Source organism: Tachysurus fulvidraco, chromosome 18, assembly GCF_022655615.1.
Source record: "Tachysurus fulvidraco isolate hzauxx_2018 chromosome 18, HZAU_PFXX_2.0, whole genome shotgun sequence".
Lineage (NCBI taxonomy): Eukaryota > Metazoa > Chordata > Actinopteri > Siluriformes > Bagridae > Tachysurus > Tachysurus fulvidraco.
In genome coordinates, this window is record NC_062535.1 from 8,705,539 (window position 1) to 8,733,354 (window position 27,816).

General features: G+C 37.2%; 4 protein-coding genes across 8 annotated transcripts; 2 read left to right on the forward strand and 2 right to left on the reverse strand.

Moving 5' to 3' along the window:
• The first annotated feature begins 28 nt into the window (after window positions 1-28).
• On the forward strand, window positions 29-22,243 carry LOC113648848 (inhibitor of growth protein 1). 3 transcript variants are annotated; one of them, XM_027156260.2, is made up of 4 exons: window positions 29-462; window positions 1,637-2,345; window positions 2,757-2,842; window positions 22,129-22,188. In XM_027156260.2, exons 1-3 carry the CDS (start codon window positions 327-329, stop codon window positions 2,773-2,775), a joined length of 864 nt encoding a protein of 287 aa, XP_027012061.1. In that variant the 5' UTR covers window positions 29-326; the 3' UTR covers window positions 2,776-2,842; window positions 22,129-22,188. The 3 variants fall into 3 exon arrangements, with proteins under 3 accessions (XP_027012061.1, XP_047659281.1, XP_027012062.1); XM_027156261.2 differs by lacking the exon at window positions 29-462 and adding an exon at window positions 1,394-1,436 and having other exon boundaries at window positions 22,129-22,243; XM_047803325.1 differs by lacking the exons at window positions 2,757-2,842; window positions 22,129-22,188 and having other exon boundaries at window positions 1,637-2,708.
• LOC113648850 (ubiquitin-conjugating enzyme E2 A-like) lies at window positions 2,954-5,563 on the reverse strand. The gene is made up of 6 exons (XM_027156263.2): window positions 5,283-5,563; window positions 4,842-4,922; window positions 4,569-4,594; window positions 4,260-4,349; window positions 3,727-3,815; window positions 2,954-3,548 (listed from the first exon to the last, which is right to left on the reverse strand). The coding sequence occupies exons 1-6, from the start codon at window positions 5,324-5,326 to the stop codon at window positions 3,420-3,422; spliced, it is 459 nt and encodes a 152-aa protein (XP_027012064.1). The 5' UTR covers window positions 5,327-5,563; the 3' UTR covers window positions 2,954-3,419.
• On the reverse strand, window positions 6,456-19,060 carry ankrd10a (ankyrin repeat domain 10a). Its single transcript, XM_027156258.2, has 6 exons — window positions 18,717-19,060; window positions 17,465-17,617; window positions 14,929-15,020; window positions 8,427-8,662; window positions 8,249-8,335; window positions 6,456-7,403 (listed from the first exon to the last, which is right to left on the reverse strand). Exons 1-6 carry the CDS (start codon window positions 18,912-18,914, stop codon window positions 7,045-7,047), a joined length of 1,125 nt encoding a protein of 374 aa, XP_027012059.1. The 5' UTR covers window positions 18,915-19,060; the 3' UTR covers window positions 6,456-7,044.
• On the forward strand, window positions 21,005-27,795 carry LOC113648847 (heat shock transcription factor 2 binding protein). 3 transcript variants are annotated; one of them, XM_047803322.1, is made up of 9 exons: window positions 21,005-21,133; window positions 21,883-21,933; window positions 22,129-22,276; window positions 23,291-23,394; window positions 23,641-23,790; window positions 25,026-25,170; window positions 25,273-25,390; window positions 26,248-26,351; window positions 26,989-27,795. In XM_047803322.1, exons 1-9 carry the CDS (start codon window positions 21,020-21,022, stop codon window positions 27,219-27,221), a joined length of 1,167 nt encoding a protein of 388 aa, XP_047659278.1. In that variant the 5' UTR covers window positions 21,005-21,019; the 3' UTR covers window positions 27,222-27,795. The 3 variants fall into 3 exon arrangements, with proteins under 3 accessions (XP_047659278.1, XP_027012060.1, XP_047659279.1); XM_027156259.2 differs by having other exon boundaries at window positions 21,108-21,244; XM_047803323.1 differs by lacking the exons at window positions 21,005-21,133; window positions 21,883-21,933 and adding an exon at window positions 21,138-21,244.
• Window positions 27,796-27,816: the final 21 nt, after the last annotated feature.

Consider the following 27,816-nt stretch of genomic DNA (forward strand, 5'->3'; position numbering starts at 1 on the left):
CGTTCGCGCATGCGCATTAACACCCAGACTGTTCCCCCAAGTGTTTGAAACTACCCCGAGGATCTCCACGCTGGGATCAAGTAATGCGACACGGACATTTTCACTCCCGAACAGACTGCCATTTAAATATATCTGATCTCGGATTTCTTATTTATTGCCCTGATTGGTTTTTTTTTCATGCCTTTCCTGAGCTACATTTTTTTTGCTTGAAGTTTCTGTCGGATGCTCGTAGGGCGGTTTTGCACTGCGTTATTTTAAGGATAATCCAGAGCGTAGACGTTTAATGGACTCATTCAGAGCATCCGAAGTAAACAGTCGGAGATAAAATGTTAAATACAGCCAACTGGGACCCATTACAGGTTACTAACTATGTAGCTGAATATCTGGACTTGGTCGAATCGCTGCCTGTCGACCTACAAAGAAACGTGTCTCTCATGAGGGAGATCGACTCTAAATATCAAGGTACTGCGCTCTTTTTTACTCCATAATCCGCTTTTCTGCCGTGAACACATTGTTCCTGGAAGGTGAATAGGAGAAATCAGACGTTGTGGGTTTGGATTGAACTGCTGACTGAACACAATAGGCTTCGTACAGTTTCTCTGCTCCGTTAGAAACGTCTACAACAAATCTCTATCGACTCGTATTGATTTTCGTGTAGATTCGGTGTGAAATATGACAATCAGTCTGTCGGCTTAGGTTTCCTTCTGTCATCGGTGATTTATATATATATATATATATATATATATATATATATATATATATATATATATATATATATTTAATTATATAAATATATCGCGCATACGATTTTGGGGGGGGGGGGAAATGGCGATTTACTACGTCTCCTGTGTTCGTGCACTTTGTTTTCTCGGTCGGTTTGGTTTGTACACAATAGTCGCGTTTGGTCAAAGATTGTGAAGGATTTATGTTTATATTTATGCCACCATTGTACTTGTAATCTGTGCTATCATTGTGTTTATACTTCATCATACTGCTTTTTAAAACTATCCGCGGTCTGAACCGGCTGTATGTCTCTCTGTCTCTCTTTTTCTCTTTCTCTCTGTTTAGTTTCATACTGTTGTGTAGGTTTGGAACGTAAGCTACAGATTTTATTTGCTCACACTACAAACTCCACCCACAGCCGTTTTTGATTGGTCAACAGTACTCACTCTGGGCGTGTTTGTCTTGCGTAGGACAACAGCAATTGGTTTGAACATCGTCAGTAACGTGGTTACCCCGCCCATTCCGGATGCAGCAGGTCTAGTTTGAGAGCAGTGATTGGTTTCTTAGCGTTCTAGAAGGCGGGTCTCTGTTTTAGTTGCTCGGTTCTGATTGGCTATATGTTAATATGTAGGAGGTGGGGTCTATTTGTGTTTATGCTGAGAGTTTTTATGGCCAAGTTCTTTGCTTAAAGTTCAATGTCATGCCCGATCAAGGTTTTGTGATCAATCCTAAATGATAGTTTAGTAAAATTCTTAACATTTTGCTTATTGCAGTTGTGGCAATTACATTTGTACATTTGCCAATCACTGTCTTTGTGATATCTTTGCTTTGCTAATGAAATATTTTTTAACTCTCAATTTAAAGAATGAAATCTAACTTCAGATGGTGAATATGTTATGCATGTATGTTGCAGAGATCCTCAAAGAATTAGATGAAGCATACCAGAAACACAGGCAGGAGGAGGACCCTGTACAGCGGCGCCGCCTTTTGCACTGTATCCAACGTGCACTGATCCGCAGCCAGGAATTGGGAGATGAGAAGATCCAGCTTGCTGGACAGATGGTGGAGTTGGTGGAGAACCGCAGCCGGCAGGTGGATGCCTTCGCAGAGCTTCTAGAAGTCCAGCATGAGCCCCACGACGTGACATCTGTGACAGCCATTGTCCCAGGCAAACGGCGTGAGGAGGAGAAACGGAGAGAAGAGACTCCAGGTTCAGTTGAAAGATTGGCAAGTGCCAGCAAGCGCTCAAGAAGACAGAAAAACAACAGCAATGAGAACAGAGAGATGATTCATAATGAACGAGATGAAGTGAGCAGAGAGAAACGGGCCAAAACGTCAAAGAAGAAGAAGAGATCCAAAGCAAAGCAGGAGAGGGAGGCGTCACCGGCCGACCTACCCATTGATCCCAACGAGCCCACGTACTGTCTCTGTGAGCAGGTGTCCTATGGGGAGATGATCGGCTGCGACAACGATGAGTGTCCCATTGAGTGGTTTCATTTCTCCTGCGTTGGCCTCAACCATAAGCCCAAGGGGAAGTGGTATTGTCCAAAGTGCAGGGGTGACACAGAAAAAACCATGGACAAAGCCTTGGAGAAATCCAAAAAGGAGAGGGCATATAACAGGTAGCCATATACCCGTTGAACTGTCAATGTTTTTTATTTATTTTATATATTTGTTTAATGCTAGGAATACTTTCTTTGTCAATTTGTCACCTTAATCTATATTTTAGATTTTATTTACTACCCAACAGCACTAAAAGGGCTTAAACTCAAGCCACCTGAGTTTAAGTTATTTTTAATTGTGAGTGATGTTTTCAAAGAAGTATTTGACCTTCATTTCATTTATTGTTACTTGAAAAGTGTGTGAGACAGAAGTATTTTATGAAGGTACTCACAGCATGGCTATTATGTGTAAAGTGTTTAAGTAGAAATGTCCTAACTGGTAATAAAAGATGTATAAAAAAAATTGTAGTATATTAACATGAAGATATGAGTGGAAAATAATTGAAACAAAATTTTCTGTCTTGTATTAAGATCTTGCACCATTCATTAAGGGAGCTTCATCAAAAAGTGATGAAGGATGAAGGGGTGGGAAGGATGAAGTCACATTCCTATTACAGGTTCAGTGACTTTTACTTACTACTAGACACCCCTTTCTATATTTTAATGATAAATATTCAATTAAAAAAAAACAAACTCAGCCACTCACACTAATCAGCCTACACAGACAATGCACATGAACATCAAAGTGTATTCTTACAATATGGTACATGAGAGGCAGGTTTACAATACATCATGAAATATAAAATCACACTTCCGGGCATGTAACAGCACACAATAAAGGGTCAGTTCCAAAACATGCACGGTCAAATGCAACAACGTCAGGCCAGTACCATGTCAGTCCATAGAATTTGACACCACATCTTAACAAAAAGGCCTTGAATAGAACATTGTTTACTCCAGGTTCCCATGGCAAAAGGCCAGTGTATTTGGTTACATTGGACAGTGAGGCCAGATGGTCAATAGGACAGCGCAGGTCCTCTAAAGAAGAATATAGGTAGTGGGCTGAGGAAGCAGATTAAAGTGCATTTGAGCTCTATACTGGATGGAGCGAGTGATAGAAAGAAAGGGTACAGAACAGGTGGGTGGGAACAAGATGCATCACTCAGTTAAACTAGACCAGGCAGCGTTCACAGGTCAACTGTCCCTCCAGCTCTGCTCGACAATGGCCGATACACGTTTCTCGTACTCGCGTTTGTTCTCCTGGTAGAGCTGGGCTGCTTGACTGTTTGCTGGACTGTTGGGATTGGGTTCATCAAGCAAAGACTGGAAAAAAGAAGCAAACAGGGATCATGAAAAAATACTGTTATAGTTTTCAGTCTTCCACATCTTTATAAAAGTATAGCAATTGAACTTATGGCTATGACTTCTCTCTTCCCGTTTCTATCTGTATATATACACATGCACACGCACACACATTTTATGACAGATTTCAATGATTTACCTGAATTGAGGTGAGAATTGATGAAACATCATAAGTCGGACTCCAGCGATTTTGCAGAATATCGAGACATATGCTTCCATCTGCATAAACTGAAATGTCATAAGCAGAGCATAATTTTTTATTTACATTTTTTAAAAAGATTTTCTAGAAAGCATGCTTGCCCCCCTCTAATTTACTCAACACAAAAATTTAATCCCTTCCACAAATGAGCAGCAAAATTGTGATTAAAAACAACAAATGCTTAAAAACAGTGAAAACAGTGAAGTGACGTACGGTGACCCATACTCAGAATTTGTTCTCTGCATTTAACCCATCCAAAGTGCACACACAGCAATGAACACACACCCGGAGCAGTGGGCAGCCATTCATGCTGCGGTGCCCGGGGAGCAGTTGGGGTTCGGTGCCTTGCTCACGGGCACCTCAGTTGTGGCCGGCCCGAGACTCGAACCCACAACCTTCGGGTTACAAGTCAGACTCTCTAACCATTAGGCCCCCAATATCTTAATATCTGAATGAGAAAAAGTGGAATTTACCATTAGGATGAAACATCTTGGAAGTGAATCGAACTGTGGGTGGTTTATTGGGGTATTCTTCAGTGAACTCCACAGTCAACTTGAACGTACCTGTAAAAAGATGATGTCCTACGTTACATATGCTGCTAGTCAATCCATGTATTTAGATGTCATTTTACATTTACTTGCCTAATCTGATATTTTGGGGGATATGTTAAATGCATCAGATTCTCAGCACATGACTATGTGTATGCTTTTCAATAATAATAATAATAATAATAATAATAATAATAATAATAATAATAATAGGATGGATTGATGTATACTTACCATCTTCAAAAGGTGTGCCCTCTGGTCTGCAAAAAACGTAAACAAGCAAATTAGCTTAGTGAAATGACACTCAGACAGAATAAGTGTTGCCTGCAAACTGACAGATGCACCTGACAAAAACACATAAGGCCTTAAATCTAAAGCTTAGCATCTAAAATAAGTGCTTCGGTGCATCAAACATGACGTGTTAAAAAACAAAAAGGCGAAAAACAGGCCCGGTTCCCTTCGTGAGATTTTCTAAGTGGCAAAGCTGCTAAGTGCCTGTTTGCTTACCCAAATATAACCGCGTTCCACACCATGATGTTATTCTCTGATGGGGCACCGCTGACACCGGCAGGAGGATCCTCTTGAAGTCTGAATTAACAACAAACAAAATAGCATTAGTGATGTCAGGATGATAAGATACCGAAGTCCTACGGATTCGTGCTAAATCTTAAAAGAGCTGGAATGACGTTTGACTTTTCAGACGTCAAACTTGCATTGGAGGCGAAGCAAACGATCTGTGACCAAAATAAGATACTGTTATTCGGTTCTATGTGTTATATATTATTCTACATTACAACTATGTAATCATAGTACATCCATAAAAGGAATATTTATAATCGAATCCAATCCAAACAAGGTAGTCAACCGACAGCCATAAACACCGACAGCCATAAACACCGACAGCGATAAACACCGACAGCTTCCTCGAATCTTTCTCGGTTGATTCACCTTTTAAAATCCCTCATGAGCCTTCTACGGGCCGGAGTGGACATCGTTACGGGTAGACAGCAGCTCGGCGCGAATTGTTATAACAAAAATACCTCAATATTGCAGCTTATGTTTAGCTTTATATCAAATACACGCCAACGAGTGAGCAGTACACGTCAGCCTCTAGCAGGCAGCTAATGTTTAGAAATCTGCTCTGAGGATTTCAACGCGGAATTACAGACTGTACCATGTCTGTGTCAGGGTGGCGTGTGTAATCACAACGTCTTTAATCCGCACCTAAAGTAGGTAATATTCGTTTCTTAAATTGCACGAGGATTTTACTTTACAGAAATCCGCGTTTGTGTGAACAGAAGGTATTACTGCCGCACTATTATAGAAAGACGTCATACAGTTATATTTGACTCCACCTATACGCGTACAATGGTCGGTCCCGGACATGTGGGCGGAGTTTGAATGACGCAGTAAAGGTCGACGTGTGTGTCCGGAGACATGAGCTCGAATTTAGAAATAGCTTTCTAATCAAATTTCACCTTTTGTTTACTCACAGGCTGTAAAACCTGTGCACAGATCCCTCAGAGACCTGCAAAACAACCACAACAGAGCATTTTTTCTCAGAAGAATAATGGACTGAAAAGTATTTAGCGTTAATAGATTTTCAGGATGTAAATATCCAATAATACAATGTGCAGTATGTGACAGATAGACAAATAATTCATTTGTTTCATTACTTAGCAGGACAAATCATGTGTGGGAAAACCATAAATTTATTACATTTATTAGCTATGTTTTTAACATAGATGACTGAAAACGGATTGGAAACATGTCCAATGGTCCTTAAATTTTGTATTTAGTTTGGCCCTGTCAGTCATTTTATATATACACCTCTAAATTCCATTCATATCCTTATAAATCATTAGGTTTGCATGTTTATGGAGTTACTTGGCTTTGAAGAGTTTGAAAGTCTGAGTGAACTTTAAATAATGTTCTTTGTTAGTCTAATGCCAACTCAGAGGTTTGTGTACATGAATAGGAACAGGCTCAAGAAAGAAAGGAAGAAAGAAAAATAAATAAATAATTACATATATTTTTATATATTCACATTTTATTTTATTGACCAAGATGTCAATGAAAGATGAAAAACTTGAAACGATGAAAAGTCAAAATGGAAACAAATAAGAGGAACAAATACTTAATTTAATCTCAAATACTTTCATGTAATCACAACACAAAAGATCCAAGGAATGTCAAAAATGTCATTTTCAAAACAAATACTTTTACAGTGATATTCAGTTTTACATGAAACTCATTCAACTCACCATAACAGGAAAAGTAGGAGCAGGAAACAAACCGTTCCATACATTTTATAATGCTAGTGCCAAACTACGTAAGGAAAAAAATACAAATATAAACGGAACAGTCATGAAACCCTACAAAGGCTATTCTAATGATAAAGTAAAAACATAGGAAAGCTGTATGCACCACAGTTAACAACAAATCCACCATTGCTCTATTTATCAATCATCAGTTATTCTATTATACAAACATAGAATAAAGAGTTTCAAAAAAGTCAGATACAAATACACAAATACCCCTTTGGTAAAAAGGCCCCCACAAAGCAAACAAACAGAAAAATCTCCTCTACTGTGGCCTTTTATAAGGTGCAAGAGCAAAGTTAGGGTAAACTGGCTAAGGTTTAAGGCTGCTGGGTGGCTCTTTATGCCCACTTTTTTTTTTCCCCACAAACAGATGGACTATAACCCCTTCATGATCCATGAAACAGCTGCATGGCATTTAACACCTCTTGGTTGTAGTGCTGCTCAAGCTTCACAGTCGTTATGTGCTCATGGCGGCTTCCAGTGTCCTCTAGGTCTTCAGCCGTGTCTCCAAAGCCATGGTAGTGGCCATAGTGCAGATGATCGCTGAAGTCTGATGAGACAGTGGCCCACAAAGGCCTGTGAGACATGTAGCTGCTGGGGCTGCCGCTGAGGTGCAGTGAGCCGCACATGTTGCTGCCCATCTCAAGTGTGTCAAGCTGGTGTGGGTGGCAATGGCCGTTTGTGTCAAAACTCTTCTGTTGTGCATGGCCATTGCTTAAGCCTGTGGCTATTTCTATGGTGCCATCTGTCATTCAAAACAAAACATGGGGTCAGAGTGAGCCAGACGGGGTAATAAGTGAAGATGAAGCAGCACATCAGGGGGTGTTTTGTGGAATACCAGCTCAAGTAATAAACAGCTGTGTAGTGTTTAAATAGGGCAAATTTACACTTCATACAAAGAAGAATAATTCCTGTGTTCTTCTGATTTTATAAAGGGATAAATAAAACCAGTCTGATGCTGCATGTCTAACACAAGCATGACTGAGAAACTTTCACAATTCTAAACAATTAATAATAAGGTTGTTAACACAAAACTGCCCTTAGTATAATACGGTTCTATCTAGTATTTCGCTCAAAAATGCATCAACACATTTGCAACATACATTTACAAGGTTGTATTCACTAGCCAATCATCATCCATTCATTTTTTTAATTAATTATCAGAATGAATTATCAGAATTCTATGCAACAGCTGTTATTCAAATATACAAAAAATGAAAAAAAAAATCCAATCCAACCTGAAAACCTCAGAGTTCTTTTAGTTTACTGCCTAAAGTTCCTTTATGATCATCCATAGCAGAAGACCACCAGATAGCATCTTATAATACAAGTCATTAATAAGGTCATTAAATTTTTTGCGTGGTGAAATATGAGCACCAGAAATGTAGATAAGAAATCTGAATAAACGTGCAGTTTGGGAAAATCTACATGGGATTTTTTTCCTAACAGATTACAGGTAGGCATAAGAATTTGTACAGCGCCAAGGAGCAGGCTCCACTATGTATGATGTGGGAGAATGACTGTCCATTGCAAAACTGGCCACATGAGTTTCAGTGTCAGTAAGCAAAGGTGGAAAAGGTCCAGCCGCACCTGATTGGTTGTCTGGGGCAGATTCTACATGCATACTTTCAATATCCTCCTCCATCGCACTGACAGGCTTCACATGAAAATCTATGCCTAAAGGAAGAATCAGAAATTTGGTAAATATACATACAATTCCTGCTGTTTCACGGCCCTTCAATAAATTGTAGCATTTATTGACACTTACAATCAATTCTTGCTTTCTTGACATGATTAGCCTCTGAGCAATCATGGAGCCTCTTCCTATTGGTTACCCCATTAAGAAGACTCCGCCCCTGGATGTGGGTGAGGTCAGTTCCATTAAGGCCAAACCCATTTAGGTGCTTGAGTTGATTTTCTGCATTGGAGAGGAGCTGAGAACAGTCCTGGAAGCCTTGTGCACGGGCCAGGTCGGCCGCAGTCAATCCGTTTGCGTTCCTTAATCTGCACAGCGAAGAAAGATGATCGGTACAATGGTCTAAAGTGATTAACAACACTGACTAATCAACAGGGGAAAAATCATTTTAATCAATCATTGTCATAATCAAAGAAATGTCTATTGTCCCTATTATTATTATTTTTTTAATTTTCACTGAATACACACTGCAAAATGAAAGTATATGGTACTGAATACCTGCATTTTCTTATTTTATTTTCATATTTATGTTCTATAAAAATAAATAAATAAATAAATAAATAAATAAATAGATGGGGGGGGGGGCACCCACACATTTCACTATTTATACACTTATTTTCAATATTCTTATTTTGGCTCATTAAGACCAACCCATGATCATTACAAATTATAACTGGACTCATAATTAAGGTTATTCAATTTCAGTATTGATACTTTTTTTTTTAAGATGCCATTTATTCATATAATATTAATAATATTTCATACAGTACCCATATGCAGTGTGTAGCTTAGAAAATAAAAGTATTTCTGGATGAACCAACCCATTTAAAAAGGTCTTTTTCTTTATAAACAAAGAAAAAAAAATGTTGAAATGTTAATAGATAATATTAAAGTAGCTCATAATTAGTTTGAATGTTTAGATTATAATGATTAATAAAGTGTAGTGATAAAAAACTTTTTAAACTTTTTGTTTAAAACTTTTAAACAAATAACTAAAAATAAATGTAATCCAATTCCACTGTATAAAGAAAAAGTCTTAAGAAAAAAATTTAAAAAGCAAGACTATCAGAATGTTTTGTTACAACAATGTAATTATTACTGAAACTATGAAGCAATTAAAAATTGTATTGTAAAATTGTATTGTGGTAGATGATTCCTCAAAATTAATTTTGAGTAACTAAAATCACTTACTTTGTTTTATAAAAATAATTTTTAATTCTAATAACTGCACAAACAGACTTCACTCAATTATTAAACTGAATTGTTAATTTAAAAAAAAGTAGCATAAGTAATAATGGAGCTTCACAAAACCAGTTGAAATGAAGGTGGGTTCATCCATGAAAGTATTTTTCTCCTAGACTCTCCCTAAGCCACTACTTCATTCATAATACATAAACAATTCATTTAGGGACAAGTCCTGAGCACAGAAAGAAGACAAAGTTAAACAGTTTTGAGACACACACAAAAAAGTCATGACTGGCTCTCCTTTACAAATTCCTACCTACAATCCCCAACCTTAAATAGAAAATGCTTCCAAGTGCATCAGTTTCATTTGAATCTCCTGAGATACAGAAATGAACAGATTAAAAGCATTTCTAGACAATGCCAGACAATGGTTCAAGATGGTGAAAGAAAAGGCAAATGGAACGAATAACAGACTCGCCACCGCAGGCTACAGTATGGAAACGACCTATTTATAGAAATCAGAATAAAAAACACGATCATGTTACAAATGCTGTGTAGCATTAATCTTGAGTATAAATAGCAACAACATGCATCTGTGTTTGAAACAAACTGAACAGAACACAATAAACTTTACTCTTGAGTAAAGTTTGTGTGGTACGTTTATTCAATCCTTTACAACTCTAAATTAAGTGTACGCTTCTACATAATCTGCCGCATATGCCAATATCATTCTTTCTTTTTTGGTGACATAGAAATTAACACAACAATGATCTTATCACGAGTATCATATCTCAAAAATTTTAAAGGTCAATTTACAAATTAACTGCTTTTAATAATAATAATAATAAAATTATTATTACTATTATTATTATTATTATTATTATAAACCCTCAATACTCATGTAGTGATCAGCAATGACAAATGCTGTGTTTGATAAAATAGAATATTAAATATTGTGGTAAGTTTACACATACTAATTTGCTCAGACTGCAGATCTCCCACCTAATGTCCATGCTGAGTTTTTGTCCCGTTGTTGTTGCCTGTATCCTCAACAGTATTTCTTTTTTCTAAACTCTTTCAGTCAGGCGTTTGTCTGTAAAACAATACTTAAGAAGTCATTAAATAATGAATTTTAAGAATGTTTAATAGCTTCTTTCTTCTCAGTGCTATGGGATTTCTAAGGTAATGCATGGATCTGTCCATATTGTTACATTAAATAGAAAAATACACACAGCACCAGGATTTGGTCATTTGTGGTAGATGTGTTAGTTCAGAGTTTTGTCATTTTCAGCTCAGCATGGTTAAATAAAGGTAGCCTTTTTTTCCGGCAATTTTTTCTAGCATGCTCATTATAACAAGATACCAGTGTAATATGAAAACAGGAACTTCCCTTTCTTCAGTCAGTCATTGTCTGGCATTGAGAAGATACATTTTTAAGCTACTTATACATATCAAATTTGTAATGAATTTGCTCATGGAAGCATTTGCTTTCATCAATCCTGAAATGCTATGCTTTGCTTTGTGAGCCTAAGCAAACTACTAGTAGTACAGTCATGCTAATATCTACATAACCACATGTAAGATGTTTTAATATCATTTCAGACTAGCTACCACACGAGTCTTTCCTGCAAACTGAAAAAGAAAGAAATTAAATGACAAAAATCTTAAAGCTGATGCTGTCTAAGCAAAGCATGCATGTCTAAACAATACTATCATTACTGATTTCCTAAAATCAAAACCAATCACCGCAAGAAATACCTCGACAGTTTGCCAGTGTGTAGATACTGAAGGAAGCGATAGTGAGAACACTCATTGCCACAACTGTAAGGGTGTTCGCTGAAGCACGTGTGGCAGATTCAGCAGTTTTTGGAATGCTTCCCCCTTTTCTGGGCTTTACTTGAGAAAATCATGTCATGTTCAATATCAATGGCTGCAAAACATTGAGATGTGTAGGGGTTTTCCTTCTCTGTAATGTTTCACAATGGAGCTTCAATAAGTTTTTTTTTTCTTTTGCACATGCTACTTTCAGAAAATAAAGCAACATAATTTCATATAGGTCAAACTCAAAAAAGGTTCAACAATCATACATTTATTTCTAGGAAGAATAAAAACAATTGCACATTTGCCTTTACAGAACCTACACTTGCTGAACCAGGCTAATCTTGCTAGCTAGATGACATTTTATGCAGAATGACATTTTATACAGTATTTCAGAATGCTTGAGTTTTGAAAGCTCATTAAAAAGAGTTTTGAATGATTAATGCCGCAGGCCTCATGTAGTGGTGACCACCTCAAACGGTTTTAAGCAAAATGAACTACTGCTGCCAAGATGCCCCCCCGACTCTGCTCTGGTTTGATACTCAATGGTTTGAGAGTTTCAATATATATGGAGGAGATTAAACAATGAGTTATGTGATAATCAAAAACTGCCTGGAGCTTTCATCCTAAGTTGATCTTTACGCATTTTAATTAACCTAGTACAAAAAAAACTAAGCGCTATGAATTAAAGACTAACTGAGTTATAAGATCTTACATCTTCAAGGCAAACATCTGTGAAATTAATTGATAATGAAACTACAGAACAATCTTGACAACAAAAACATAGCAAAACTACTCAATTAAAAGACTTCAACTAATGAAACTAGATATCGTATGCAAATGATGACTGCCAAAAGACTATTATTTGTAATATTTTCTCACTAAAATGCAAATACTCTACTTTTAAGTTCCCATGATCTACTTTTACCCTTATATTGGGTAATTTAATCAAATGAATTGAAGTTTACTAAATTTTATTATCCACTGACCCTGCATAGTTCTTGGTATAAAAGCTAGTATGCTGTAAACAGCAAATATTTATTTCTCTCTTTTAATCTATTTTTCCTCTCTGCACCAAAAAAACTGGTACTACATAAAAGCAACATGTTTATTTCCCAGGCCAAATTTTTTGTTGCCAAATCTTATAAATATGACAACCTTCCAGGTAAAGTGTAACAATACATAGTTTGGGTAATTATGTGCTTTATATTTTTATATTGTAGTAAATAGTAAAGTGCATTCGAACACCATCTCCTATGTAGCTAAAATTCAAATGCTTTTTTCTTTAAACTTGCAGCAGTAGTTCATTTAGCCACCCTTAAATTACACACACATGCAACTGTTCAAGTATTTAAAAAGTAGCAAACATTCCCACTTACATTGTGCCTACAATGTAGACCTACAATGATTGTCATTTATTTACCTAAACCTAAAAAAAGTATAGTATATTAAAGTGAAATGTTAATATTAGTTCATCAAAATTGAATAAGTCACTGAATCTGACAGAAATCTTTAAAGACCCAAAGCCAAGTTTTAAACATGGAAATATTTCTAAGCACTTTCCTCTATATGGAAATATTTCTAAGCACTATGTCACAGTCAATCAAGCAGATTGAAAGATTTCCTTATTTTACGACAAAGAAAATGATAATTTCATCGTAATCTGTTTCTTTTAAAGTTTGACCTTTACAATTCTGAGGTAAACAAGCTATCAAACAGCATTCAGAGCCTTAAAGTTAATTATCATTTACTTTTACAGAATTGCAATGAACTATATGAATAACGAATAGTGCAATATTTTTATGGCATTTTTTTGGCAGCAATTGAAGCTACTGTCTAAGGATTATTTATGTAATTACACACGGGCCACTAGCCAACTTTAAAAATAAAAATACTATTTGTTACTGATTGTTATTGTAATCATTACTGAATTATTATTCCACCAAAATGTCTACACATTAGCAAAAGCTGAACCTCTTGCAGTACCAAAGGTAAATCTTTTTAGAAATAATTTAATCCAAATGTGGAAATTAGGCAGTAATTTATTAACATTTTTATTTCCTTTTATTGTTTGATATGTTAGGTACTAAAAAAAGAATTGTGTGAGGAATACATTTATAAATTAACATTATGCATGTTAAACATGATATATATGGCTATGCCACATAACATTTTTCTACCACGCCATTAATGTTGTGAGAAAATAACAATAACTTGAAGCGATACTGAATGACAATCAATGGCTACAGAAAGACCTCTGCAAATGTGCAAATTCTATTAAATCTATTTTGATAAGCACAATGGATGGAAATGTCTGCTTTTGAGATTCAAGTTTATTAAATGTATTTTTTGTGTTCTGTCACCACTTTTTTAGGAATCTGAGGTTTGAGAAAATAGTAAAATGGTTAAACTATGTACAATCCCTTACATAATGTAAAATGAACCTCAGGTCACCCGCCTAAAAACCCCACAATGAGCTTTCCTCTCTTCAAGTACAGATTTTAGCAACAAACACACGAGACAAGTTTAACCACTGCCTTAATCCATTATACAATTATATTACACTTATTGAACAAATGCACAATCCTTTTCATGCCAATTGTCTTCAGATATTAAAAAAAAATCCGGTGATAAATGTAATATTAGGATTTATTACTTGCTTAGGATTTGCTTTATTGGTTAGCAAACTGGGAATTACAAGATATTGTAGTCTGAGTAATATTATAATTTTAGTTTGAAGGCAGCATTTAAATCACACCCTGAGTGTGACATGGAACAGAAACTGAAGCCGGTTAATGGTATAATTTACTCGATTACTTATGACAAGGCTTCACTTTAATAGACGCCAAGTCGAGTATGTCAGACGTAACGATCTACACAACTGATGTATGTCAGAAACATTACACAATTGTTAGATTTGAATTCTACCTAATTGCAAAAAGAGCACACAAGTGCAAAAATTATTTAAAACTATATAATTAGAACAATAAATATATAATCTAAAATAAATATAATATCTAAGAATAGCCATTCGGTTACACAAATGTGCTTTGTATATTTGTACAGGGCAGGAATTGTGCATTTGTTTTTTGGCCTAAAAGAAATATGGCTGTTCTTTTAACACTCATGAAAGAAATTCAATTACTTAATGTCAAACAAGAGGTTAAAAACAATGTTTGAAAAAAAGAGAAATCCACCAAAAAAACCTTAATGTGTTTCATAGCAATGGCATTTTATACGGTACACAGCAGGAAAATTTACATATTCTGCTGTTTGATATTTCCATACATCAGTAAAGGCTAAAATTGATGTAAAAACAATACAGTTTAGTTTACATCAATACATCTAATAAAAATGTAAAACAAGCTGCACATAATCTACTTATAGTTACATGTAATTAAAAACCATTCACATGTGGTAAAAGTGTTTGGGCAAATAATTCTGCCAGTAACACGAGGCATTTAGCATCATCTGACTCATCTGATTCGTTTTTTGGTGGATATCCCTTAAAGACAGTGTTTTACGGTTAATGAAATTGTAACAATGAAAGAAGTAGCCTAGGACTACTTACTCTGGTTTTGCACCTGAAAACAACAGGGTATTGATACACTCCATGCTACCTGCCCTTGCAGCTTTATGGATAGGGGCTTCACCCATATAATCCTGAAACAACATAAATGGCAACGATGAAAGATTTAATAGAATAAATTGACTCAAATCACAATCACACAAAACATAAGTGCACTTTTATAGCTATAGTACATTGAGGGTGCTTTCACAACTATAGTTTGATTCATTTGGTCTGGACAAAAAGCAAAAAATTATACATTGTAGCTTTTTAGCAGTTTTGGTTCCTTTTCACACCACACTGATCGTTCTGTTCCGCACCAGTTGAAACGAACCAAAATGCAGTCATGTGATAACATCCACATCACTCATTGGCCACATGTCTTTGAGCGTATTTCCTAAACTGCTTCTCGATTGGTCAGAATAAACGTGCAGGAAATTTCAACTAAACAAGAAGAGGAAAATACAGCATACAGTACACCATGTAGAGACAACTGTTTCGTGGTTGTAATCGCTTGTATACAGCATTCTATGCAAAGTCTTAATTTTTCTTAATTTTTGGCTTGAAAATATAATTTTAATGCACTGCAAACGGCAAAGACGCATCGCAAGACACTTCAGGAGGCGGCGAGCATTACTTTTGCGAAACTGTGACATGCTCATCTTCCGAAAATATTGTCAACGACCCCACTACGGCAGCTGGTTTAGTCCAAAATGCGCAATACTTTTTGCAGTTAGGTCTATTCAATCTCGGATCGTGTTCTCACCACAAACAAACCGTACCAGAGTTCGCTTGAAAGCATACCGAGACCACCTCTTCAAGGAGGTCTCGGTACGCTTGTTTGGTCCGCTTTTGGTGCGCACCAGAGTTCGATTGCTGCATTCTCACCTGCCCAAGGGAACCGCACCAAATGAGCAATCGAACACAGGTACGATTCAACCGAACTAAACAAGGCTGGTGTGAAAGCACCCTCTGTCAAAGTACATTCTGACGAGTACTGTATAAAGTGATCATAGAAAACAAATAAAACAATAAATAAAAAAAAATGGAAGCATGCATATAGTGACAATTTACATTCAGACAGGGCTAAGATGGAGCTTAATTTCATCTACTGCAACTAGCTGAAGTAGGAAAAAAACCCTAAATCCGATCTTCAATCCCCATAATATTAGGCACGGATTACTTAGCCCATAATTATAATCATATTTAATCAGTTTCATGTGCCATTAAGGCCTCATTTCACAGGAAAAAAAAAAAAAACAGGCAGGAGGCCACTAGTGTGTGGTCAAATGCCAACATGGTAAAACTGGAGCAAATGTGTGCTTTCTGAAAGAAGGATGCAGTGAACTCCCTCTAGAGGTTGGGAAAACACACCAACTTGCTTCTCATTAAAAACAGCAGAATGTAGGTCAAATCACACAATTACAGCAAACACTCTGATGCCACAGGGATACTAATGCTCTCCTCCATCCAGCCCTGATTATCATCATTACTAAACTGGAATGTGCACTGTTCATTTGGAGTTCTAGCAAGAAACATCTGCATAATATGACATCTACTATAGTGATATTTAAGCAAGTCTGGGGACATCATGGTGACCAAGTCCTTGACAGTTGTATTTGACTTTCAGCAACACCAAAAGCATAACAAGAGACATGGTCTGTAATGGAACTGTGCAGTCAGCAAAGCTTAAACTAATCAAGCTGCCATGGAGGGGGTTGGATCAAGTATCTTGAGGGAAAAGTCCTAGAAGCCATGGCAGCCAGATTATCTCTGAGGAATATAAACATTTTTTCATACATTAAAAAAATCTATTATTTTTAGATATCCTGAAGTATTTTGTTTATTGTCCATGCTTGATTCCAGACAACGTTTAATCAAGCATTCGGTCAAAGACAAGCCAGGATGATCCTGTACAAGAGGATTTGTACTGAATAAATCTAGGGAGCGTATGGAAGTGAGTGGGCAGGTACTTTATTTGGGCATCTGAAAGGTCTAGTTTTAGCATAGCAACTGTTGATCCCCCCTCCCCCCCCCCTTTTTTTTTTTTAGAAATTATGTAGTCTTTTAAGCCTTTATAACTCATAAAAATACATTATTGATTTAAGATATGAAATAATTTGACATTATCCTCTATAATTTACTTTACACAAGCATTAGTAAGCTTGTATTCACAACTACAGAGTTTGATAAGAATGTAAAACACAGCCTTCACTTTGAACATCTCACTTTGGAACCATAAAGTTGTGCATCTCTACAGGTCACATCTGTCCATGCCCAAAAATCTCTGTTTAATATACAGTCTATAGCCCTACACATTGTGCCATGTGATGATTTACCCTCCATCTCCATTCAGTGATGTTTTAAGGTCATCTTCACTGTGTGAGACATTCACCTAAAAATAACAGAGGCTAATTCTTGTCCTTTTCAAAACAAATTTCTTTTTTAATTTCGGTACCGAAAGACATTTTGAGGGCTCAAGCAGACCAACAAAAAAGCGTTTTCTTCAAAGCAACAGCACTTATGATAGAGTTCTCACCTGTCTGTTGATATCAGCACCAGCCTGCAGGAGCCAAACAAGGCACTCTGGGTGTCCACCAAATGCAGCAATATGTGCCGGAGTCTGTGAAAAGCGCGTTGTCACAGCATTCACCTCACAGCCCACCTGTACCAACCGCAATACACACTCCAGCTGTGGCAAGGAGATAAGAGAAGCAATTACTGAAAGAAAAGATGGCAACCAACTAATAACAAATCTCCGACAGGCAGCACCATGTTTTCAAATCTAGTCTTTATGTCGTGCTGGACATCTTTACACACACACACAAAACAGCCTGTAGGAACATTGTTCCACCTACAATAAAGTGTACCGGCATTTAGATCACTAGCATTTAGTGACTATTTTAATATTTATAGTTACCCACCAAATGGCTCAGTAGTTGAGGCAGCCTTCAACCGATTTAATTCCCCTTTTTTTTCAACATCTATAAAAAGAAAATTTTACTTGCTGTTGATTTTTACACACAGGAAGGCTCAATGTAAACACACGGGAAAAAAATCTCCCTGTGTGTTCTAGAATGATCTTTATAATTTATTGCTTTTTCCAAGTCATATTTTACATCATTGGCCTCTGTTCAGGGAGTTTCTGTGGAAACTTCCGTTAGGGTTGGAGGCTAAAAATAGCTACCAGCCGTTTATATATATATATTTAAATATTTAAATCATGGCGAGCGCCGCATTATGAGACAATGGTACAACCCTTAAAAAATAGAATTGTGTAATCAGTAGACAGTAATTCTTAGAGTTTTCACAAAAAAAATATAAAACAAATGTTTTTAATGAATGACAGAATCCTAAACACTTAAGTTCACTGGGGGAAAAAGTGTTTTACGACACTGACACACAAAGCCTCCCTTCAACACAGTGGTTTTGGCGGGTCGCGTTTTATTGGCTCTCGATCCACCAATCAATGACGTACTTTTCTCCGCGCGCACGCACTCACCCCTGGCTGACGCGACGGTGCTAGTTTTCCTCTGCAGCTAAATACGAGTTGATTCTGAGGGGTGTGTATGGTTACGGTAGTGAAACAAGACTAGAAACACGTAAAAAAAATGTCTCATAGGCAACTGAGGAAAACCCAGCATTTTATCCTGTTTAAATACACACTGCTGTCACCTGGCAACAAGAGCGAGCCGCTACTAATCTGACCTAAATGTCACCACCGCTAAACATTTCTTATTAGGTGTGTATTTGTGACCTAGTCAGACAAGCAGGTAACACGATGTAACTACCTTCCCGAAGTGTGCCGCCCAGTGAATGGGAGTCCAGCCGTAGAAGGAGTCCTCCGCCTGGAGTTGTGCTCGGTCGCTGGGGCGCTGCAGCAGGGAGCAGAGCGCGCGCACGTCTCCGTCTCTGCACGCGCGGTGTAACGGGAAGCGCGTGTTCAGCACCTCGTCGTTAGAAAAGCCCAACTCGATGCCCACCGACATATTTCCGAAACTAATAGCGCTATTATAGTGGGGGGGATAAAATATCTGTATATTTTCCAGGAGCACGCCGTACAAGTCCGTGAGGCTCCTGCTCAGACAACAAAAGACAACCGCGCACACTCTGAAACTTAAGTGAGTTGTGCGGAAAACCAGGACCGGAGTTTAACTCCGTGTGTTGCGGTAGCGGAGAAAACCAGACCGGGATTTTAATCTTGGGAATCGGATTTACCCCCTGTGTTTCAGAGGAGAACTGTTCCTCATTTTTTCCACACAAATCATTTACTCACAAACGTGTTGAAGCATATTTCATGGCTATTTGGTCTGGGAAACATTCTTAAAAAAAAAGTTTTTCTACATCATGACACTGTATGGAGGAACACCCTGAAATTGTTTTGGAGATATTCTTGTTCATCAGTTGTAGAAACACAATTAAAAATAATTGCTCATATCTAGGTATGGCTTCACCAATAGGCTACTTGAACTCTGGGCTATGGTGTATTTCGGTTTAGAAATACTGCAAATTTTACATCACCGTTTACATTAAGAGCTGCGGTGAGACAGCTAACATTAGGGTTATTGTTTTGTTTTTTATACAATAAACTTTACAAAGTCATAATGGGCTAACATTAGATATACTAAGGTAGCGTTCCATTACCATGAATATTTTTACCTTCATACTAGTTTATGTATGATGAAGCATACTTCATGACGCTTTTCTACAGCTTACTAAAGAGAGCTTAGTAAGTGTTTTCACAGATGAATGATGAAAGTTGTCAGTTATGTTTGAGAGTTCCTGCAGACCCTGGGTGTAAAATTGTGCAATTGCTTTAGAAGTTGGAATTGTAAGTACTGTTTTGACATGTCTAAAGTGTTTGTGCAATAAGCCCATTAAACACCCTCTAGAGATATATATGTCTCCCTTGCTCCATGTGCCTCCCTAGCTGGATAGGGCATGAATTATTATATCAAGCACACAAGTTTGGGCACTGGTAGGTACCTTGATTCACTACAGATTGGAACAATGATTAGTTAATTTCTGTCACTCATTAGTGATTGTACAATCCCAAACATTTAAAATATTACAATTTTGATGCTTAATCACAGTTGTTTCTCTAATGGTACTTCAAGCAGGATCATTGATTAGCTAGTGGATTTCTGTTAAATCATTAAACACTTCCATTTCCAGTAAGGGAACATAAGATGTGGGCATTAATGCTGCATTGTGGGATTTTAACCATTCTGTGTAAACTCTTGAGATTGTTGCATCTGCAATTCCCAGGAGATCATAAGTTTTTGAAATGATCAAAATAGCTCAACTGGCACCAATATCCATGCCATTGTTAAAGTCACTGAGATCATGTTTGTTTTCTTTTCTTTTCATTATGCTGCAGATAACTGCAAATAGCTTTCTTGAATAGTGTGTTTCTGTATCAAAAGGTGCTATCACTTGAATAAACAGAAATAACCAGATTTCTTTTTGCAGATATAGATGTCTAAAACACAGAAGCCTGACATGTCAAAATTAGCCATTTGTTAGGCCACATATTCTCCACAGTGGTTATTTTGAATGCTTTCTAATGGATGCAATATAATCTACCAGAGTCCTTATCTGTTCTCTCTCAGCAACATTACTGAACATTAGTGTTAGCACATGCTGAGTTTTTGGAGAAGCAGGAAATTAAAGTGATTCATGAATTTCAATGAGACTCCATTTAGAAATGCATTAATTGTTATGTATTCAATTGGTGATTCTAAAATATGTTGAACACAGATGTAGGACAATAATTAAAATGTAATATGTAAAAGTAATGTAATCTAAAAGTAATGTAGCAGCATGTATGATGTTGAAGTCATTGAAGTGTATGAAAACATGAATACTGTAAATGTATACATGGATAAACATTAATAAAATTGTAATGCCTGGGAAAATGCTGTGGCATAAAGGAGTAAGACATTTTGGAAAGTTGTGTTACAGGAAACTAATCACCTTTAAGGTGGTAGCAGTAGCTCAGCTTTGTTTCAGATGTGTGAGGGAAAAAAACTGAGCAAATGTTTGGATAAACATAATGATAAAGGGCTATTTTCATTCCATCATATTATGTGTCATGTCTAAAATTGTTGAGCTGGCCAAGTTTACCTCAGTTTTGGATCATGATTATCAACCAGTACCCAGACGAACCAAAAGGGGGCGCCATTTAAACAGCCTGGCTACATTAGAGGTACAATGTTACCTGTAGTTATAGCAGAGAACTGTTAGACACGAAAGGTCTAGGTTTCTCAAAATGCAAGCCCCAGACTTTACTAAAGTTCCACCGTTAGCTTCAAGAGAGGTAACATTACATATCATTCTTTATGTGTGCTTATTTATCAGCCAACCTCAACTAATGTCAGCTAATTTGGGTAAATATATCTAGCTAGCATTAGTTACATATAGAATTGCCAAATAAAATTAAAGTACAAATTATTCCCATTTCAGAAATAGAAGTATTTGAAAAAAGAAAGAAAGAATGTATTTGAATGTTGACTAAGAAGATACATTTCTTAACTCAGATTTAACTTAGCTAGCTAACCGTTTCATTGCTGGTAGGATGGTTTGGTTAGCATAGACTTACTAGCATTATTTGCTAGTACAATATGTTATATTAAGGACAGATTTGTGCGATAGGCCAGTATTTATCTAAATATGACATATTAAATGAACTTACGTCGTTTTTAAGGTCAGTATCGATCACGGTTAGCTTGTTTTGCCGTCGCTACACGCAGTGACCACAAGATGGCGCTATCGTGTCACACTGTGGTTGTGTCACTTTAAGTCGTCATTGGCATGTGTATTATTTATGTGTATTTATCTCACTTATGTGAATTTATTTGATTCCTGTATAAACTAAGTGCAAACAAGTGTGAAGGAACAAAGTAATCAACTAAAATCTCTCTCTGTCTCTTTATTCCTCTTCTGTAACTGCTTTAGACTGGGCAGCATCAAAGTGGATTATCGAAGCTTATCACAGGAACACTGTGTGTGAGTTTGGAATACACCCTGGCTAGGATTAAAGTTCATAATAAGCACACACCTTCACACACTCATCCACACCTAGATGCAATTTAGTTTTGCACATCCACCTTCTGGCAGGCACCTCCCGTTTTCAGGCAGTGGCATGGTCAAAACAATACAGATACTTTGTAAGTAATGGTACTTTTTGACCAATCCTTGTAGGATCCAGAAGGCGACTGTTTTGTCAGAGTCCGAAAGAGAGACTTGGAGAGGCTGTGCACTGAGGTCATGCAGCTAAGGGAATTTCTGCCTAAAGTCATTAATGGTGATTTTCTGGATGCCCTGAACAAAGCTCGCTCTCTGGACAAATGTAAGACGAATTAATATTCAGGATAATTGTGTTTAGTTTTGTTTATTTTATGTACTTATTTTCTTACACAGGGAACCTGGAGCCTATCCCATTGGACAAAGGGCACACCCTGGGCACACACACACACACCCATTCACACACTACAGACAATTTAGAAATGAGGGAACACCCAAATCCTGTGCTGAACCAACCGCCCCCCCCCCCTGCCGCCCCCTGTTTAGTAATGTTCCATTGTGAAATAATGAGAGAAATCTATTTCATATTATTTGGTATTACATTTTGGGGCATGGTGGCTTAGTGGTTAGCACATTTGACTCACAGATCCACGTTTGGGGTTCGATTCCCGCCTCCGCCTTGTGTGTGTGGAGTTTGCATGTTCTCTCCGTGCCTCGGGGATTTCCTCCGAGTACTCCGGTTTCCTCCCCCAGTCCAAAGACATGCATGGTAGGTTGATTGCCATCTCTGGAAAATTGTCCGTAGTGTGTGAGTGAATGAGAGTGTGTGTGCCCTGCGATGGGTTGGCACTCCGTACAGGGTGTATCCTGCCTTAATGCCCGATGACGCCTGAGATAGGCACAGGCTTCCCGTGACCCGAAAAGTTCGGATAAGCGGTAGAAAATGAATGAATGGTATTACATAACATCTGTATTGTGTTGTATTGTTTCACATATCAAAATAATATTGCAAATTTTGTGACCACAAAAATACATTTCTTCTATGTATAAATTTGTTTACTGTAAAACAAATCCTTCAAATTGGTTCACTGTCCCCAAAACCTCACTGCTCTCTGATCATTTTTATTCTATGATTAAACATTTTTTTCCTAACACTAGTGGGCTGTTTCTGGACAGTATCCACTGAATATATGTGAATATAAATGGCCTTAAAAGTCATCAACCCAGTTGAACATTTCGGAGAGGTTTGTTATACAGCAATCTCCCTCACTATCATCAGAGAAACAGTTGTGTTATAATGCTTTGTGGGAAGTCTGTTCATGTGCTGCTCGTTTTACAGTTCGAGAGCAGAGTCAGCAGGAGCACCAGCAGCTGAAGCAGGAGTGTTTGCACCTCTACTCCCGTCTTGATGCAGCACAGTCCGAGTGCCAGAGAGAGAAAGAGGTGAGGAAAATGGAGAGACAATAAGAAGCATCTGATTTGGTAAAGAAAGGTTGGAACAGAACAAATACTACAAAAATCCACAACATTAAAGGTGCAGTTTATGAGGAAAAATTGAGAAAAAACAAGAATTGGAATATGGTGATTTTATACCCAGATGCTTGATTAAATAGTATTTTTGTCATTAATTTTCCTTTATTTTACATATGCTCAGACATACTGGAAACCAAGGTGTTTGTTTCCCCTCAGGAGAAACTAGTTCTAAGGGAGCGGTTATGGGAGAGCCGTGAGCAGCTGCAGCAACAGGCAGAGTTCTGTACAGGCCTGGGTGCCTCCACCTGCACTGTTCTCTGGAGCGCTTCCCGTAGAGAAGAAGCTGTACGGGACATACTGGCTGATGTGAGTCACCTTAATAAAGGCATCTCATTAAAATTGTCTGACTTAAGACTGAAATTGCGTAAAACTTTAGTCCATTGTTAAGGCAATTATTAAATCTATTACAGCTAATACAGTATACCTCATCAGATAATTGATGGGTATATTCATTTCTGTTTACATTAAGCAGTTTAGATTTACTTATTAATTATGTTATTAGGTTACCCAGTCCTCATAGCAGCATGCTTTAAAATGCATTAAAATGGCATTAAAAGGCATTAAAATATCTTATGATCCAAAGCCTATTCATATCAAGACCAGCATTAGTCTGATACTGTACATGATGCAGATATCAATGTTAATTTTCTGGGGTTTTTTTTTCTATATTTTAGCCATAAATAATATAGCAAAATAAATAATAATCATTAAACATACTGTGGTTCAAGCTAATATGCAGGCTGTTTTTGTGTTCTGCATCTCATAATCATAAAAAATGTATTGTAGAGCTTTAAAATATATAATACACATTTTAAAGTATATAGATAGAAATAATTAACATATTTGCTTGTTTTTTTATATAAAAATAATTTCCTCTTTGTCCTTACATGTTAGTTTAAATCTATATTTTACAAAGCAGTGTGCAGATGAATGAATGAGCAGCAGGTGGTTTTGAGTAAATCTTTATATCTTCATGTTCAGATATATAAGGGCAATTTTTGTTGATTTCCGTCCTAAATTAATTGGGTCTGTTATAAGGAAACTTTCTGTGTGGAATTTCAGCTACAAGTTCTTTCCGTATCTTCTTCTCTTCAGTTTCTTTACACCTTCCAATAACATACTGGTGGGTTTACTGGCTATTCAAAATTGCTCCAGAGTGTGTATCATTGTGTGAAGGTGTCCTTTCTGGGGTGTATTCCCATTTTTCCCTAGTGTTCCCAGGACTGGATGAAGATCGTTTGTGTCCCTGACAAGGAAATGTTTATACTGAAGATGATATAATAAACATTTGAAAAGACTTTATGAAAACAAATGTCAGTATCAGCAGAAACAATATATATTGTAAGATTGTAATATGAACTCGGGAGCTTTTGGCAACACAGCTTTAGGTCCCTTAGTACATGCTGTGTAAAAACAGAACGCAGTGATGACTGTTTTTACTGTATTTTTTGAAAGAAATTACATTTCTGTTGGTCAACACTGTTCAGGTTAGGGCTATTATATATGTTCACCTCTTTTATATGTGTTTATCTTTGGGAAAGGGAAAGCTGGAACCATTCCTTAGCGTTGCAGGTCAAACCCTGGAGAGTTTTGTTAAATCCCTGGATGAGGAAGAAAAACCCCAGCAGCAAAACTACAATTCCCATGAGCATCAGTTTGTTCTAGCACTGGCTGGTGTCATCACTAGTAAGGGTTATGATTCATAATGATTTTTTTTTACTTTTTTTTTTTGTGTGTGTGTGTATATACAAACCAGAGTCTTTGCTTCAAATGTTGATTTATTTGCAGATCTGGCAGCTGTTACTTGTGGGAGAGACTTCATTTCTAGCTCTGCGCATGTCTTGTTGGACACTTTGATGCAGCTGCTTGGGTTAATGAAGTCAGGGGTATTTCCAAAGCTTAAAGTGTGGGTTAAAGCACACACACACACACGCACACACACACACACACAAACAGACATATACACTCAATAACCACTTTAGTAGGTAAAGACTCTACACCTTGTCATTCATACATAAAAAATATGACCTGGTCTTTTTTCAGTTTAACTCTTTGAGCATGTGCCCAATGTAGTTACAGATTTATTATCTTCGCTTATAAGAATGGAATCTGATATGATCTTCTGTTGTTGTAGTTCATCTGCATCATGGTTCAACATGCTGTACATTTTAAGATCCTTTCTGCTTGTCACAGTTGAGTCAAAATGAGCTAATTTAAGTTATTTGACATTGAACCAGTCTATTCTCTTATGACAAGGTATTTCAACCTGCATAAATGCTGCTCAGAGGAATTTTTTTCCACACCATACTGTATTTAATCCTTAGTGATTGATGTGTGTGAAAATCCTAGGAGATCAGTCATTTAAAAAATACTCAAACCAAGCATGTTAGGTCAGAGTCACAGTGGTCACACAGGGTTTCCTTGTTTTGTATGATCTGAGCATTAACTAAACTCTTGACCAGTATTTATGATAATGCATTGCACTACAGCCACATGATTGGTTGACTGGATATTGTATGAATATACAGAGCTGTAGGTGTTCCTAATAAAATGGCTAGTGAGTGTATACACACATTCTGCTTTGGAAAATGCAATTCTAGTTTAACTTATTAAAAAGATATAGCTTATATTAAATAATGCCTTCATGGACTAAATATAAGCATGCTCAGCAATCTGCTAATGACCAGATATTCTAGTAAGGCTGCACTCTTTCTAACTCACAGTTAGTGTGTGTACTGTATGTGTGTGTTTATGTGCATGCAGGCTGATGCTGATGGCTTTATACAACGTCAGCCTCAGTATAAATGGACTGACGTACATCAGCGAGAGTCCTGCACTCCTGCCTCTTATATGTTCTCTGCTTGAAGGTGTGTCTATGTGTGTGTGTCTATGTTTGCATCTGTGATTGTGTGTGAGTGTGACTTGAGTCAGTGCAGCTGAGAAAGGCTTCAGACCTTATCTGATCTCAGCTCTGACGTCATGCCAGCTGAAATGTGGTAGGGAGGATTAAGAACAGCTCCCACACTTTCTCTCTTTCACACCCTCCATCTCTCTCTCTCTCTCTCTCTCTCTCTCTCTCTCTCTCTCTCTCTCTCTCTCTCTCTCTCTCATATAGTAAAAAGGTTAGCCAAAATTTATTACCATTTATAGTCATTGCACACATGCAAATTCTATGCATTGTATAAAGTTATGCTAGTGTTACCTCTGGCACATTTGGAGCTCTAATTATGCATTGCCCTTTTGTACAAACCACACCCTGTTTAATATTACACATTCCCTGTTTTTGCCAATCCCTAACATTGCATTATCCTTTATTATCATGGTAGTCAACATCATTTAACTTGCATGGACAGTTTATGTATTCTATATGTATTCTATATATGTATTGTTACTGTCAAACAATGTTGCTGTGTTGTGATCTATAGTTGATTATTTTATGTTGTTTGTAAGTTTGTCTTAAATTCAGTAAGGTGCTTTATTATTTTGTATGTTTATCATCATCAGACCGGGACATAGAAGTATGTCTGCAGGCCCTACGGCTGCTCCAGTCTCTGCTAGTGGAGGGTGACATATTGGCCCAAATCAGCCCAGACCTCCAGCATACCATTCCAGTGGAAAGGATCCGTCAGCTGTCCTCAAGCCGCCACTCTCCCCTCAAACAAGCGGCCCAGGAGTTGTTGGAGGACATCAAATGCTTCACCAAAACTGGTCACACAACAACAGAGAAAGAGCAGTGATGATGCAGACACCTACAGACCTTGTCTTAGTCCTGTTCCATATACACTGATGTTCTTCTTTATCTGTAGTCAATGTAATCAGTTAAAAGGGTCAGACGTCACAGGGCCCATTGATTAGGTCTGACCTCCTGGGTGATCTAGGAAGTAATAATAATGGTAAAAATAGCTAATGTTTATTTCTGTTAAGAGTCATACTGGTTAAGGCTAGCATGTATTTTTACATTTATACATTTTTGTAATGTATGACTGTAATTCAACCAATGTTGGATATGTGTTCTTATCTTCATGTTCTGCATATTACTAGGATTTTTTATGTTTTGAATAATATTAGTTGTATAAGTTGTTTTTTTTTTAAATATTGCAAGTCTGTCCATATTCACTAACCACCAAACACAACAAAAAACCTGTTATTGTATTTGAACCTGTTCTGTTACTTATTGTTATAAATATGAGGTTGCACACGTGAAACATTTGAAACATTTCTATATTTCCATGGTTAAAACCAAAGGACGTTTTATGTCTTGTAAAACTGTCAAGTAAATTCACAACCGTAATAAAAGTCTGGAACATTTGACTCCTTTAGTAGTGAGGGGTG

Coding starts and splice junctions, on each gene's coding strand:
- ankrd10a (XM_027156258.2), bottom strand. CDS start 18,914: ATGTCGGTGGGCATCGAGTTGGGCTTTTCTAACGACGAGGTGCTGAAC. Junction 8,336..8,426: donor CAAGAAAGCAAGAATTGATT/GTAAGTGTCAAT, acceptor TTCTTCCTTTAG/GCATAGATTTTCATGTGAAG. Junction 7,404..8,248: donor TGCCCCAGACAACCAATCAG/GTGCGGCTGGAC, acceptor TTTGAATGACAG/ATGGCACCATAGAAATAGCC.
- LOC113648847 (XM_047803322.1), top strand. CDS start 21,020: ATGTCTAAAATTGTTGAGCTGGCCAAGTTTACCTCAGTTTTGGATCAT. Junction 25,391..26,247: donor GTATTTCCAAAGCTTAAAGT/GTGGGTTAAAGC, acceptor ATGTGCATGCAG/GCTGATGCTGATGGCTTTAT. Junction 26,352..26,988: donor TATATGTTCTCTGCTTGAAG/GTGTGTCTATGT, acceptor TATCATCATCAG/ACCGGGACATAGAAGTATGT.
- LOC113648850 (XM_027156263.2), bottom strand. CDS start 5,326: ATGTCCACTCCGGCCCGTAGAAGGCTCATGAGGGATTTTAAAAG. Junction 3,816..4,259: donor CAAGATGTTTCATCCTAATG/GTAAATTCCACT, acceptor ATGACATTTCAG/TTTATGCAGATGGAAGCATA. Junction 3,549..3,726: donor CAATTCTCACCTCAATTCAG/GTAAATCATTGA, acceptor TCTTTTTTCCAG/TCTTTGCTTGATGAACCCAA.
- LOC113648848 (XM_027156260.2), top strand. CDS start 327: ATGTTAAATACAGCCAACTGGGACCCATTACAGGTTACTAACTATGTA. Junction 463..1,636: donor GATCGACTCTAAATATCAAG/GTACTGCGCTCT, acceptor TGTATGTTGCAG/AGATCCTCAAAGAATTAGAT.